The following is a 13,215-nucleotide window of genomic DNA, read 5'->3' as shown; positions in this document are numbered from 1 at the left end:
AAAAAAAAACAATAACAGTGGGGTGCCTGGTGGCTCAGTCTGTTAAGCGTGCAACTTCAGCTCAGGTCATGATCTCATGGTTCATAGGTTCAGGTCCTATCAGGCTCTGTGCTGACAGCTCAGAGCTTGGAGCCTGCTTTTAATTCTGTGTCTCTCTGCCCCTCATCCGTTCATGCTCTTTCTCAAAATAAATAAATATTTAAAAAAAAAAAAAGAGAAAGAGTGGGAGAGAAAAGGAGTGAGTTTCCTAATTTCACAATTTCTTTTTGTGTTTTCCCCTTCTAGCCACTGCTGTGTTTCTCCTTATTTCTAGTTTGTCAACATCTGTTTCTCTTCACCCCACAACCCCCCTGTGTCCATATCTCCCTTCTCCTCAAAAAAGAAGAGCTGATGAATACTGAAAACTTGATTTCAGCTCAGGTCATGATCCTAGGATCATGGGATCGAGCCCCGAGTCAGGCTCCACGCTGAGGCTTAGGATCCTCTCTCTCCTTCTCTCTCTGCCCCTCTCCTGTGCATGCACATGCTCTCTCCCTCTAAATGAGGGGCTCTCTGCCCCTCATTTCCTGCATGGTGACTCAGGCTCAAGAACTAAACTTTCATTCTACCCCTGTTTTTTTTTTTTTTTTTTTTAATGTTTATTTACTTTGACAGAGAGAAGGCAGAGAGCAAGCATGGAGAAGAGGCAGAGAGAGAGGGAGAAAGAGAATCCCAAGCAGGCTCTGTGCTGTGAGCAGAGCCCAACTCAGAGCTCAGTCCCACAACCATGAGATAATGACCTGAGCCCAAATTAAGGGTTGGACACTCAGCTGATCGAGCCACCCAGGCATCCCTCATCCTACCCCTTTTTACAACTCTGTGCCTCTGTAAAACTGTTTCTTCTGCTTGGAATCCATTGGGTTAAGAGCACAGACTCAGGAGCCAGACTGCCTGAGTTTGAATCCTGACAGAACCACTTCCTGCGTCAGTTTTCTTTGCTTACAAAATGGGAACAATGGTACCTACCTCATAGAGTTGCTGTGAAGATTCTGGAAGTTATAAACATAAGGCACACAATAAATGCTCAGTGTTAGCTGGTACTTTTTACCAACTGGGCAACTCCTACTTTTTCTGAGGCTCAGCCTGGATCTAGTTCATTTTCCCAGTGGCACTGTCACTCCTTCCTTTGTTCTCTCACTGCTTGGTCCATGTCTCTATTGTGGTCCTTTTTACTGTATTATAATAACCTATTTACATGTCCATCTGTTCCATTAGATCTTGCGAATCATGAAAGGCAGGAACTGTAGCTTCAGCACCCAGAACACAGTATTTCCTCAATAAACAATTTTCCAGGAAACTAATCTAGTCCCACTGGGAGACCTGTGATTCCCAAACATGCTATGGAATTCTGTGACTCTGTACCTAAGCACACATGCCTTTCCCAACCCCTCTCCCCACTCCACTTGGAAAATCCACTCTTTCATTTTTTTTTTCGACTCATCCTTTCCATGCTCCAGGCCCAAGAGGCAGTTGAAATGTCACTTTTCCTGACAGGGAAAAGGGCCCCATCCTTGAGGGTCTTACTCAATAGATTTGGGGCAAAACTCTAAATCATTCTGATAGCTGATGGGCAGCCAGGGTTAAGAACCTCTGTAGCAGATATGAAAACTTAAGCTAAAGACCTATTTCTGTTCGTTGAAGGGAAGACAGTAAAGATTCATACCAGCAGACTGAACCAATTCTGAAGGTTCTTCTCACTTAAATATAGAGACAGTACGGCGTCTTCTTCACTGATGCTCTAGTTCCTGGATATAAAACTGATACACTTTGGAGGGTCTAAGGAAGGGCAGCAAAAGTGGTAGAATGTGCTGGGCCCAACCAAGGTAATGGCACGGGTGAACAGAGACAAGGAAAAACAGCTTTATTTGCACTGAGAGTTGGAGAATAAGAAGGACCTGAGCCAGCCTACCAAGCTAAGGAGTGAGATTAGGTTCCAAATGGACTCCACCTCCCAGCAGCCTTCCAGTTAGTACGATCAATAAAGGCCTGATGGGAAATGTATTTGCCACTAAATTACCAAAGTGTGCCAGCCACCTTACAAAAACAGTACAGTTTCTTTTTCACTGTAATTCAATTTCCACAACACCTCCCAACTACAAGTATTACAAAACCACATTTTACAGATCTTAAACTTGTCTTCAGCACTTAGCTCAAAGGTCTCATCATCCTCAAAAAATAGTCCTGCTAAACTCATCAGCTAAAAGTTCTATCCCAGTAGTGAGAAGAAGGTCTTTGCTAGCCCATGGGAATTCTTTTCCCATTTTCCCTAGCCAGTTAGGGCTGAACAGAAGAGGAAGGCTCAGATTGCAGGGGCTGGGGGGGGGGGGGGGGGGGAGGGAGGGGAAGGTGAGCGAGGAAGGGCACAAGAGCTAATTTTCCCCAGTAACAAGATGGCATCTGAAGCTTGATGGGAGAGCAGAACTGGAGAGGCTTGAGGGAAGGGTCCAGGCCCTGTATTCAGTCAGAGTCACTGCTGGAAGAGGAGGAGGAGGAGGAGGAATGCTGTAACGGGAAAGGGGAAAGGAGACAGCATCAGATCCAATGACCATTGATCACTCCATGGGACATTCTTTGGTGCTCTACCCCTCCACCCAGCACCCCCTTGCTTCCTAAGAAGGTCAGCAGTTTTGAAACAGACTGTCTCTTAAACAGCAAAAGCAAACATTTCTTTCAGCAGTGAACATATAAGAATGGATTAAACCTTCCTAAATCATTGCACAGAACTTAATATTGCATTTGGAGCATATTTCCAACTTTCTTTACCTGACTCAATGCCTTGGCAAGGAATAAATACAGGCACTAGCATAGCATAGTGCTGAGACAGCTGCTACTTTACAAATGCTTACTGATTGGTCACATGGAAAGTTCTTGTAGCTATGATTCTAAGACAAGTGAGTAGAAACAGCAGCTGTGTGCCCAACTATCTTTTCTTTTTCCTAAGCCCCAAATGGGAGAAAGTGAGGAAGGTGGGAGAGAAGGTGGAGAGAGTACTAGTCAAGATTCTTTACATGCGTACTCCCATCAACTGTCATCAAAAACACTTTTGAGTCTCTCTGGGGTAATTTTTCCCCCCAATTCAATCTCATCTTTCCTTCTCCTCAAGCTTCCACCAAAGACCTAGATCCAGGAGGTAGTGCCCAAAGCCCCAAGGCAAATAAATAAACACTAGGCAGAAAAAGGTAAACTAAGGCCTCCTCAAGATCCAGGTTGGTTTTGTCCTTCCAGAGTTGTCCTGAGAGCTATTTGCTGCTTAACACTCTTCTAGAAGGAAGATACTTCACCTTGGGGCTGTGCACGAAATTTTTACCTGAGGCTGAGAGTCACTGAGAGTCCTGCTGGGTGGTAGGACAAAAAGGCCCATGTAATTAGCACAACACCTTGTGAACACTGAAGGTGGGTGTATCTAAGTTGCTAAAAGAATCTGGGGTGGGGGGGGGAGCAAAAGTTCTGGGACAGAGAAAGACAGACAGGAAGAGCTTTAGATTCCAATATCTATGTCTAAGGCTCAGCCTAGCCCTCCCTGATAGAAGGTCCAATTAGCCTAATATTCCAAGATTATCAGATTCTTACCAGTGGGAATCCTTTACAAAGAAGAACCATCTACCAGAGCCACATAATGGCTGCTTCACGTCCTCAGACTGCAAATCCCCCTTACCCATTCCTGCCAGCCTAGTCCCTCTGAGGGGGCACCCCTTCCTAGCCAGACTCCAGAGGGCACTGACCTTGCCATGTTTGTGGTGTTTGTGCATCTTTTTATGAGCTTTCTTCATTTTCTTCCGCATCTTCTTGTCCATCACCATTCCTGGTGCTACCATGCCAGGTGCCAAGGGATTCACAGGAGGCATGCCAGGAGCAGGTGGTGGGTAGGGAGGTGGGTAGGGACCTAGGGGTTGGCATCCTGGATACCCTGGTTGTGGCACAGGATGAGGGGGCCCACCTGGGGGAAAAGCTGGATTCCCCTGGGGAGCTTCTGGAGGAGTTGGAAAGGGGCCTGGAGGATAGGCAGGATTTACAGGCGGTGGGTGGGCAGGATTGGAACCTCCAGGGTACCCAAGGTTAGGAGGATATGGATTTGGCCCTGGTGGTCCTGGTGGAAGAAGCAAAGAATAAATTAAGATCAGAATTGCTCAGACCCTCTGGCAACAAATGCCTACAAAAGAAGATGAGAAACACCGTTTCTCACTCAATACTTAGAGGGAAAAGCAAAGGTGAGGAAGGAGAACGGGGCGTAGGGGAGACAAAGCTGCGCAGGAGACAAAGGTTAAGGACTGACAGGACTGGGGGGAAAGGGAGACCGTGAACTCTAAGGAAAGACCATTGGTCAGCTATGGTTTAAGGACTGCTTTTGCGGTGGAGAGAGGCGGAGGAAAAACTGACACAAAAACTTCCTGTTGTGGGTTTCATATGAAAAGGGGTGGGGGTGAGAGAAGAGATCCCCAAACACCTACCGGCATTGGGATTCCACATGTTCAGGTGTTTCCTCCAGCCTGAGGAGAAAGAAATGAAGGCAAAAAGCTGACGGCGCAGAGGTGGGAAAGGGATTTTGAGCCTGAGCCCAAACCCAACGCGTCTAGCCCTACAGTAGACTCAAAACTACCAGGACCTCTACATAAATGCTTTTTTTCCACCCGTTCCTTCCCCTACCTATTCTTTTCCCTAGTTTCCTAACTACAGGAATTTAGCTTCCAGGACCCCTCCACCTTCTACTACCTCTGACTGCAGCTGGAGGTCTCTAACTCCTCAGGAGAAGGGCAGAGTCCGCGAATCTCACCGTCGTCATCCCTCACCACCCTTTCCGTGGTGACTTTAACCACCCACAGGCTACGGAAGGACCTTAATTTTACAGGCGCCAGCTCGGAGGGGGAGGGACTCAGGACCACTCCACCAGTCCTCACCCCCAGGCTAAGAGAAGGACCCGCCTCCCGGCGAAAGGGCAGGAGGCTCAGCAAAATCCTCTGCCGCTTACAAATGTAGACACACCCCCTTCCACATTAACAAGAGTAAATGGAGGTCCTGGCTCCTAGCTGCGGAGGGACCCCTGAGCCAGAGACAGGAAAGGAGGAACCCAGCTGCCCGGTCACCTTTACGCCACCGCCAGGGCTTGACTCATCTCGGCTCTCACTTCCTGGTCACCCCCAACCCTAGGCTTCAGCACCCGCCTCTGCTACCGCCTAATTGGTAATTACGTGATCTTTCAGCGTTAGTGAATGGAGAACACACGCATCAATCATTCTAGCCCGAACTAGGCTAGAGGACAACCGTTGCAATAGGGGCGGAGGCGGGTGTAGAGGAGCGGGCCGGCCGGAAATCCCTGGGGGCGGGGCCAAGAAAGACCCGGGAGGTGGAGGAGCGAGTTTCTGGGCAAAGTCCCTCCAGAGGCTTTGAAGAAACTCAGCCCATGCCCTCTGAGCTCCCTGTTCAAAGGGTGCGACACCTTGTAAGGTGAATAATACACCATGGTAAGTACTGTAACACGAATATAGAGCATGTAATAAAGGGCGGGGAGCTGCTGAGGCTCAGCCCCAAGCCTTAATTTCGCCACCTTCCTCCTAGCTGCCGTGGGAAGTAAAGAAACGTGCTTGGGCGAAATACAGAGATTACCTAATCCCTCCTTGGAGTCCCTATTTTAGGTGCATAGCTCTGCTACCTGTCGAATTGGATAAAACAGATAAAACAAGTCATCTTCCCCACCCTACCCCCCCCCTCTCGCCCATAAGTAAGCTCAATGCCAAATGTGGGGCTTGAACTCACGACCTTGAGATCAAGAGTGGCATGCTCTTGGGGGCGCCTAGCTGGCTCACTGGAAAGAACATGCGACTCTTGATCTCTGGGTCCTGAGTTTGAGCCCCAAGTAGGCTGTAGAGATTACTCAAATAAATAAAGGAATAACTTTAAAAAAAGGGGGGGGGCATGTTCTATGTACTGAGCCAGCTAGGAGCCCCTGAAGAGGTCATCCTTGATGGCTCTCTTCTTCACCTTTCCCTCATCCCCTTCCAACACCACGAAGTGTTCATTTTGTCTCTCAAATAAATCTGAATGCCTTCCACTTCTCTCCATCGTTCCTGCTCCCAACCTACCATCATCTCTGGACTGGATTGCTGCCATGGACTTTTTTTTTTTTTCTTTTTTTTTTTTTTCCTTTTTTTTTTTTTAAATCACAACAAACAAGCTTGTTTTAAATAAACATAGAAAACCATACACTCCAAACTTAAAAATACTCATTCTTGGGGCAGCTGGGTGGTTCAGTTGGTTAAGCGTTGGACTCTTGATTTCTGCTCAGGTCATGATCTTAAGGTCGTGGGATCTAGCCTTACATCCAGCTCTGCACTGACTGCGCTGACCCTGTCTGGGATTCTCTCCCTCTCTCTGCCCCCTCCTCCCCCCAAATAAATAAATAAACAATTTTTTTCAACATTTATTTATTATTGAGAGATAGACACAGAGCGTGAGCAATGGAGGGGTAGAGAGAGGGGGAGACACAGAATCTGAAATAGGCTCCAGGCTCTGAGCTGTCAGCACAGAGCCTAACACAGGGCTCGAACTCACAAACTGTGAGATCATGACCTGAGCCAAAGTCGGACACCCAACCAACTGCACCACCCAGGCGCCCCAATAAACAATTTTTAAAAATACTCATTCTTCCTAAGCATACTTAGACTATTCATAAAAAATTGGTCTCAACTAATATAATTCAAATTTCAAAGAATTTTAGAATACATACCATATTCTCTAATCACAATGTAAAATGTAAATACAAACATATATCTGGAAACTTAAGAAAACAAACAAAAAGGCTTCCAAATAACTTTGGGTCAAAGAATGAACCATGATGGAAATTAAATACTTTGAACTAAATCATAATGGAAATATTACATCCCAGATTTGTGAGATACAAGAAATATGAAGAAAATAAATTTTATATTGAATTCATCATCTTGAATTAAGGATTTTGATAGATTTTGAAATATTTCTTTTTTTTTAATTTTTTTTAACGTTTATTTATTTTTGGGACAGAGAGAGACAGAGCATGAACGGGGGAGGGGCAGAAAGAGAGGGAGACACAGAATCGGAAGCAAGCTCCAGGCTCTGAGCCATCAGTCCAGAGCCCGAAGTGGAGCTGGAACTCACGGACCTCGAGATCGTGACCTGAGCTACTGAGCCACCTAGGCGCCCCTGAAATATTTCTTAATGTTTTTAATTTATTTTTGAGAGAGAGCATGAGTGGGGGAGGGGCAGAGAGAGGGGAACAGAGGATCCAAAGTGGGCTCCATGCTGACAACAGGGAGCCTGATGTGGGGCTCGAACTCATAAATTATGACATAATGACCTGAGCCACAGTCAGACACTCAACTGACTGAGCCACCCAGGTGCTCCAATACTTTTTATTTTTAAATAATTTTTAGATTCACAAGAGGTTGCAAAAAAACTACAATTCCCATGTACCTACCCTTCCCCAATGATAATATCTTACATAACCATGGCACATTTTGATACAACTTCCTAATCAACTTTGTGCTAAATATTTGAGATGAATTGGAATATTTTCTATTTTTCCTTAAGCTCTAGGACAATTTATATCTGTATTATTTATTTCTTGGAAGATTCAGTTTGAAAGAAATTATTGTTGTTTCTATGTGGCCATAATGCCTTTTAGAAGTTAAATATTTCATGGGGTTCCTGGGGGCTCAGTTGGCTAAGCATCGACTTCAGCTCAGGTCATGATCTCATGATCTCATGGTTCATGACTTCAAGCCCCGCCCTGAGCTCTCTGCTGTCAGTGCAAAGCTTGTTTTGGATCCTCTGTCCCCCTCTCTCCTCCCCTCTCCTGCTTTTGCTCTTTCTCTCTCAAAAATAAATTTAAAAAATTTTTAAAAGAAGTATTATTCATAATAGCCCCAAAATGGAAACAAATCCAATCAATGTCCATCAACAGATGAATAAAGTGTAGTATGTGTGTACAATGGTATATTATTCAGCCTTAAAAGGAAGGAAATTCTAACACATGCTAAAACATGGATAAACTTGAAGATATTATGCTAAGTGAAGTAAGCCAGGCATAAAAGGAGAAATACTGTATGATTCCATTTATATGAGGTACCTACAGTCATCAAATTCATAGACAGAAAGAAATTGTCAGGGACTGGAGAATGGAAAGTTATTATTTAGTGGGCACAGAGGTTCAGTTTGGAAAGGTGAAAAAGTGCTAGAGAAGAATAGTGGTCATAGTTGCACAACAAAGTAAATGTACTTAATGTCACTGAACTGTACCCTTAAAAATAGTGGAAAGAGTAAAAAAAAAAAAAAACCAAGCTCATTTTGAATACTGTGTGAGGAAAGAACAAGATAGGGAGAGGTGGTTAAAATGGAATCAGGGAAGCACCTAGGTGATTCAGTTGGTTGGGCATCTGACTTTGGCTCAGGTCATGATCTCACCTTCTGTGTGTTCAAGCCCCATGTCAGGCTCTGGGCTGACAGCTCAGAGCCAGGAGCCTGCTTCAGGTTCTGTGTCTCCCTATCTCTCTGTCCCTCCCCCACTCATGCTCTGTCTCTCTAAAAAAAAAAAAAAAAAAAAAAAAAAAAAAAAAAAAAAAAAATTATAAAAATATATATATATTTCTTAAAAAAAAAAAGTAATAATAAAATACAGTGGAAACAGGGAGCCCAGTTAGGAGGTTACTGTTGTCGTGTAGAGGAAGAATGGTGGTGGCTTGGATGGAAATTGTGAAGAATGGTCAGACTCTGGGTATTTTTTAAGGTAGAGCTTAGCAGATTTGGACTGGATGTGAAGTGTGAAAAAAAATAGAAAAATCAAGGATGAACCCAAGGACACTGAGCAACTGAAAAATAGTGGTGCCATTTACTGAAATGAAGAAGATGAGCAGAGGAGCAGATAGGAGTACAATTTTGTTGGACAAGTTAAATTTAGGATGCCTACAAGATATCCAAGTGGAGATGTTGAGAAACCAGTTGGATTTGGCAATCTGGAATTCAGGGAGAGGTTTGGTCTGAAGAGAAAAAAAATTGAGAGTTATCCAGGTATGAAAAGCCAAGGAGCTAGATGAGGTCACTAGAGGGCAAGTGTGGCCAGAGCAGAAAAGAGGGTCTAGCATTTGGCCTTCAGCATGACAATGTTTAGAAATTGGGAAGAGGGGCAAGCAAAAGATACAGAATGAATGGTGAATGAGGAAGGGAAAAATCAGAAGAGAGTATGAATGAAGCACTTAAGGAGGAAGCTATCAAATGTGTCAAATGTTGCTGATAAATTATGTAGGGCACCATCTAAGAATTGGCCATTGGATTTTGAAAGGATGGTGAACTTTTTTTTAACACTTTATTTTATGTTATTTTATTTTATTTTATTTTATTTTATTTTATTTTATTTTATTTTATTTTATTAGAGAGAGAGAGAGAGAGAGAGAGAGAGAGAGAGAGAGAGAGAAAGCCCAAGGAGGCTCCACGCTCAGTGCAGAGCCCAACACAGGGTTTGATCCCATGACCGTGAGATCATGACCTGAACCGAAATCAAGAGTCAGACGTTCAACCAACTGAGCCACCCAGGCACCCCAAGGATAATGAACTTTTTAAGAGTAGTTTTAATGACATGGTAGAGATGAAATTTTGCCTGAAACAAATTGAGGACAAAATGAGAAATGAGGAAGTAGGACAGCAAATAAAAGCAATTCTTCCAAGGAGTGTTGGTAAATAAGGAAGCAGAGAAGTGGAGCAGTAATCAGAAGAGGGTGGGAAGTCCAGGAAGGGCTTTTTTTTGTGGGGGGAGGGGGAAGCACAAATGGGAGAGGGGCAGAGAGAGGGGGTCAGAGGATCTGAGGCAGGATCCACGGTGACAGGCTGACAGCAGTAACCCTGATGTGGGGCTTGAACCCACAAACTGTGAGATCATGACGAGAGCCAAAGTTGGATGCTCAACCGACTGAGCCACCCGGGAGCCCCTAGGAAGGGCTTTTTAAGATGGGAGAGCTTAAAGCATGTTTGTAAACTGATGGGAATAATCCAGTAGGGAGGAAAAATGACATTGCTGGAGAAAGAAGAGATCATTGAAAGAACAAAGTGACCAGAAAGAGTAAGGTTTCAGTCCATGGATGGAGGGACTGACCTTAGATAGGTCAGTTCACAGGGTACAGTTCAGTGGTTGAGAAAATGAGTTCTGGAGCCAGACTACTTACTTTGTGACTCTGGACAAGGCACTTAAAAAGAAACTTCCAGGAGCATCTGGGTGGTTCAGTTGGTTAAGCGTCCAACTCTTTTTTTTTTTTTTTTAATTAAAGTTTATTTATTTATTTTGAGAGAGAGGGAGGGAGGGAGGGAGGGAGGGGCAGAGAGAGGGAGACAGAATCCCAAGCAGGCTCCACACTGTCAGCGAAGAGACAGGGGCTCAGGCCCGGGAACTGTAAGATCATGATCTGAGCCGAAATCAAGAGTCGGACACTTAACCAACTGAGTCACCCAGGTGCCCTCCCCCCCACACCCGTCCAATTCTGAATGTAACTCAGGTCATGATCTCAAGTTTCATGAGATCAAGTCCCGTGTCGGGCTCTGCATTGACAGTGCAGAGCCTGCTTGGAATTCTCTCTCTCTCCCTCCTCTCTGCCCCTTCCTTCCCCACTCTCTCTCTCTGAAAATAAATAAATAAATAAAAATTGGGCATCCACTTTCGAATGTCCCTTCTCTATAAAGAGAGTTTCCTACTATTCTTCCTTTCTAATCTTATATTCTAATAAACTTTGCCTGCTGCTCAAAAAATAAAAAAAATAAAAAATAAAGAAACCTCCAGGCCTCAGTTTTCCCGTCTATAAGACAAAGGATCATAATAATACTTAATTTATAGTGAGGTTTAGTAGTTTAAAAAAAATTTTTTTTAAACATTTATTCAGTTTTGAGAGACAGAAAGAGACAGAGCTCTTTCTGGAGAGCTGGGAGGGACAGAGAGAGAGGGAGACACAGAATCCAAAGCAGGCTCCAGGTTCTGAGCTGTCAGCACAGAGCCTGATGCATATAGAGAAGTTTAGATGACTTAATACACATGAAAGATTTAGAACACCACTGGACATACAGTAAGTCCTATATATGTATTGGCTGTTAGTATTGTAATAGGAGGGAAATCAGAGTCTACAGGGCCAAATGCAAATGCATTGGTAGATGGAATGGTGGGAAGATGTAAACATCCTTTGCTGGTTACTGTCCTTTTCTTTCTTTTTCTTTTTTTTTTTTTTTTTGTTTCTTCACGTAAGTAAAAAGCAAGCTTGTCAGTTGACAGGGAGGTAGGAGGAAAAGGTTAGAAATAGTCATCTCGGAAAGTGGGCAAATGAATTGACTAGGGAACTGTAATAGGGTTGCTGGGCAGCTTGAAGGGCCCACTTGAGGTCTGTGAGCCAAGTATATAAAGTGAGACCATTCAGCACAGGTGGTGGTTTCCTGCCGGAAAACTCCAGTGCTTAGGTACAGCTGTGGAATAGAACTGGATTTAACCTTGGACTAGGGTTTGCCTAGAAAATACAAGTAAGGGGAAAGGGAAAAGAGGGCAAGGCAATTAAGTGTGCTTGCATGGTCGTGATTATGATGGTAGATGATGGAAAATAAGTTGAAGAAGGAAGGAAAGACACAAGGATGTGATGGACAGTGACAAAGTGGCAGGTCAATGGATTGTATGTCTCAGTAGAGGCTCTCTAGAGTGAGCTGAATAGGTAGAAGGTGGTATCCAGAAAGTGGAATGCTTGAAACAGTTCTTGGTGGAGGAAAATCTCCTTGGAAGGAAAAGGTCAAAGAAGAAAGGATTAAATAGATTTATCTGCTAGTGATGTATAGAATGTATATAGAATGATGATAAAAGTAGTGATGTATAGAATGTATATAGAATGATGATAAAAGTAGTGATAAAAAGAGACTTTGAGCCAGTTGCTGAAATGTTCAACAAATACAGAGGAGTGACCAGGAGGTCTGTAAATGATCACAACAGGTGAAGTAGCAAGTGGTGTGGTCTGATGGCATGTATTTCACTTTTTTAAATCAATTTTTTAATGTTTATTTTTTATATTAGAGAGAGAGACACAGAGCATGAGCAGCGGAGGGTCAGAGAGACAGAGACAGAATCTGAAGCAGGCTCCAGGCTCTGAGCTGTGAGCTGACAGCACAGAGCCTGGGACGGGTCTCAAACTCATGAGCAGTGACATCATGACCTGAGCTGAAGTTGGGTGCTTAACCACCTGAGCCACCCAGCTGCCCCTGATGGCATGTATTTCAGAGATGCTTGGGTTTTTGGAGGAGAAAGATGGATAAATGATCTGGAGGCAACCACAGACAGAAAGGAAAATATCTACCGTCCTCCAGAGTATGCAAAAGGAAAAAAGCTACCACTCTGGGAAAAGCAAGGTTCATTTTCATGGGTGGGAGAAAGTGAAAAGGACATTCAGAGAAGAGGTTGAAGATATAGAAGATTTTGTAGATATTTCCCTAGACCCGAGGTAGGCACTATAGAAATGCCAAGCAGCATGAGACGCCTTTCACTTGCTTTCTAAGAACTTCAGGTAGGCCTATGGCAGGTAGACGAAGGCATAAAACTTTATCCCAGAACCCAATATGTGTTACTCTATAGGCTCTTTATATTTTTCCTACTAGGTCTGTTGGTCAAAAAGCATTTATTGAAAAGAAATTTAGCACATCAAAAGTGAACGACACCCTCCTTGCACAGATGAGGAAAAACAAGCTCGGAAAGCAGAAATGGTTTAGTGCAGGCTTCACCCTTGTTAGTAACAAATTCAGGTCAGGAATTCTATCCAGTCAGGACTCTATCCAGTCCCCCAGGCTGTATGCAGAGTCCTGAACTGAGTGCTATAAAGGAACCGGAAGGAGTATAAACTATGTTCCTCCACACCCTCTATGCTCTCAGTTACAGTCTAGGTGAGAATGTGATGCTCACATATGAAATAATTTCAGCAAACAACATAACAATAGGCACAAAATATGCTACAAGTTGTGTTCCTAAGTACCAAAGGGAGACAATGTAAAGTCACATGCAGCTTTTCAAGGAATGTTTCCTGATGATAATTTGTTTACGTGCTTTCAATAAATTCTATAAGTAATTCATGAGAATTAAAGAAAATTTGGAAAACAGAAAAGCAGAAAGAAAAAGAAAATTGTTTTTGAGGTCCCATTACCCAA

The 13,215-nt window shown here is 43.8% G+C and overlaps 1 protein-coding gene across 4 annotated transcripts; it reads right to left on the bottom strand.

Moving 5' to 3' along the window:
• Positions 1-1,885: 1,885 nt before the first annotated feature.
• On the bottom strand, positions 1,886-5,248 carry PRR13 (proline rich 13). 4 transcript variants are annotated; one of them, XM_047868552.1, is made up of 4 exons: positions 5,226-5,248; positions 4,488-4,526; positions 3,762-4,126; positions 1,886-2,541 (listed from the first exon to the last, which is right to left on the bottom strand). In XM_047868552.1, exons 2-4 carry the CDS (start codon positions 4,504-4,506, stop codon positions 2,497-2,499), a joined length of 429 nt encoding a protein of 142 aa, XP_047724508.1. In that variant the 5' UTR covers positions 4,507-4,526; positions 5,226-5,248; the 3' UTR covers positions 1,886-2,496. The 4 variants fall into 4 exon arrangements, with proteins under 4 accessions (XP_047724508.1, XP_047724505.1, XP_047724507.1 ...); XM_047868549.1 differs by lacking the exon at positions 5,226-5,248 and adding an exon at positions 5,121-5,209; XM_047868551.1 differs by lacking the exon at positions 5,226-5,248 and adding an exon at positions 4,935-5,026.
• Between the last annotated feature and the right edge of the window lie 7,967 nt (positions 5,249-13,215).

This window comes from Prionailurus viverrinus, chromosome B4 (assembly GCF_022837055.1).
Source record: "Prionailurus viverrinus isolate Anna chromosome B4, UM_Priviv_1.0, whole genome shotgun sequence".
Classification (NCBI taxonomy): domain Eukaryota; kingdom Metazoa; phylum Chordata; class Mammalia; order Carnivora; family Felidae; genus Prionailurus; species Prionailurus viverrinus.
Note: the sequence above shows the minus strand (reverse complement) of the source record. Positions and strands in the feature narration are given on the sequence as shown.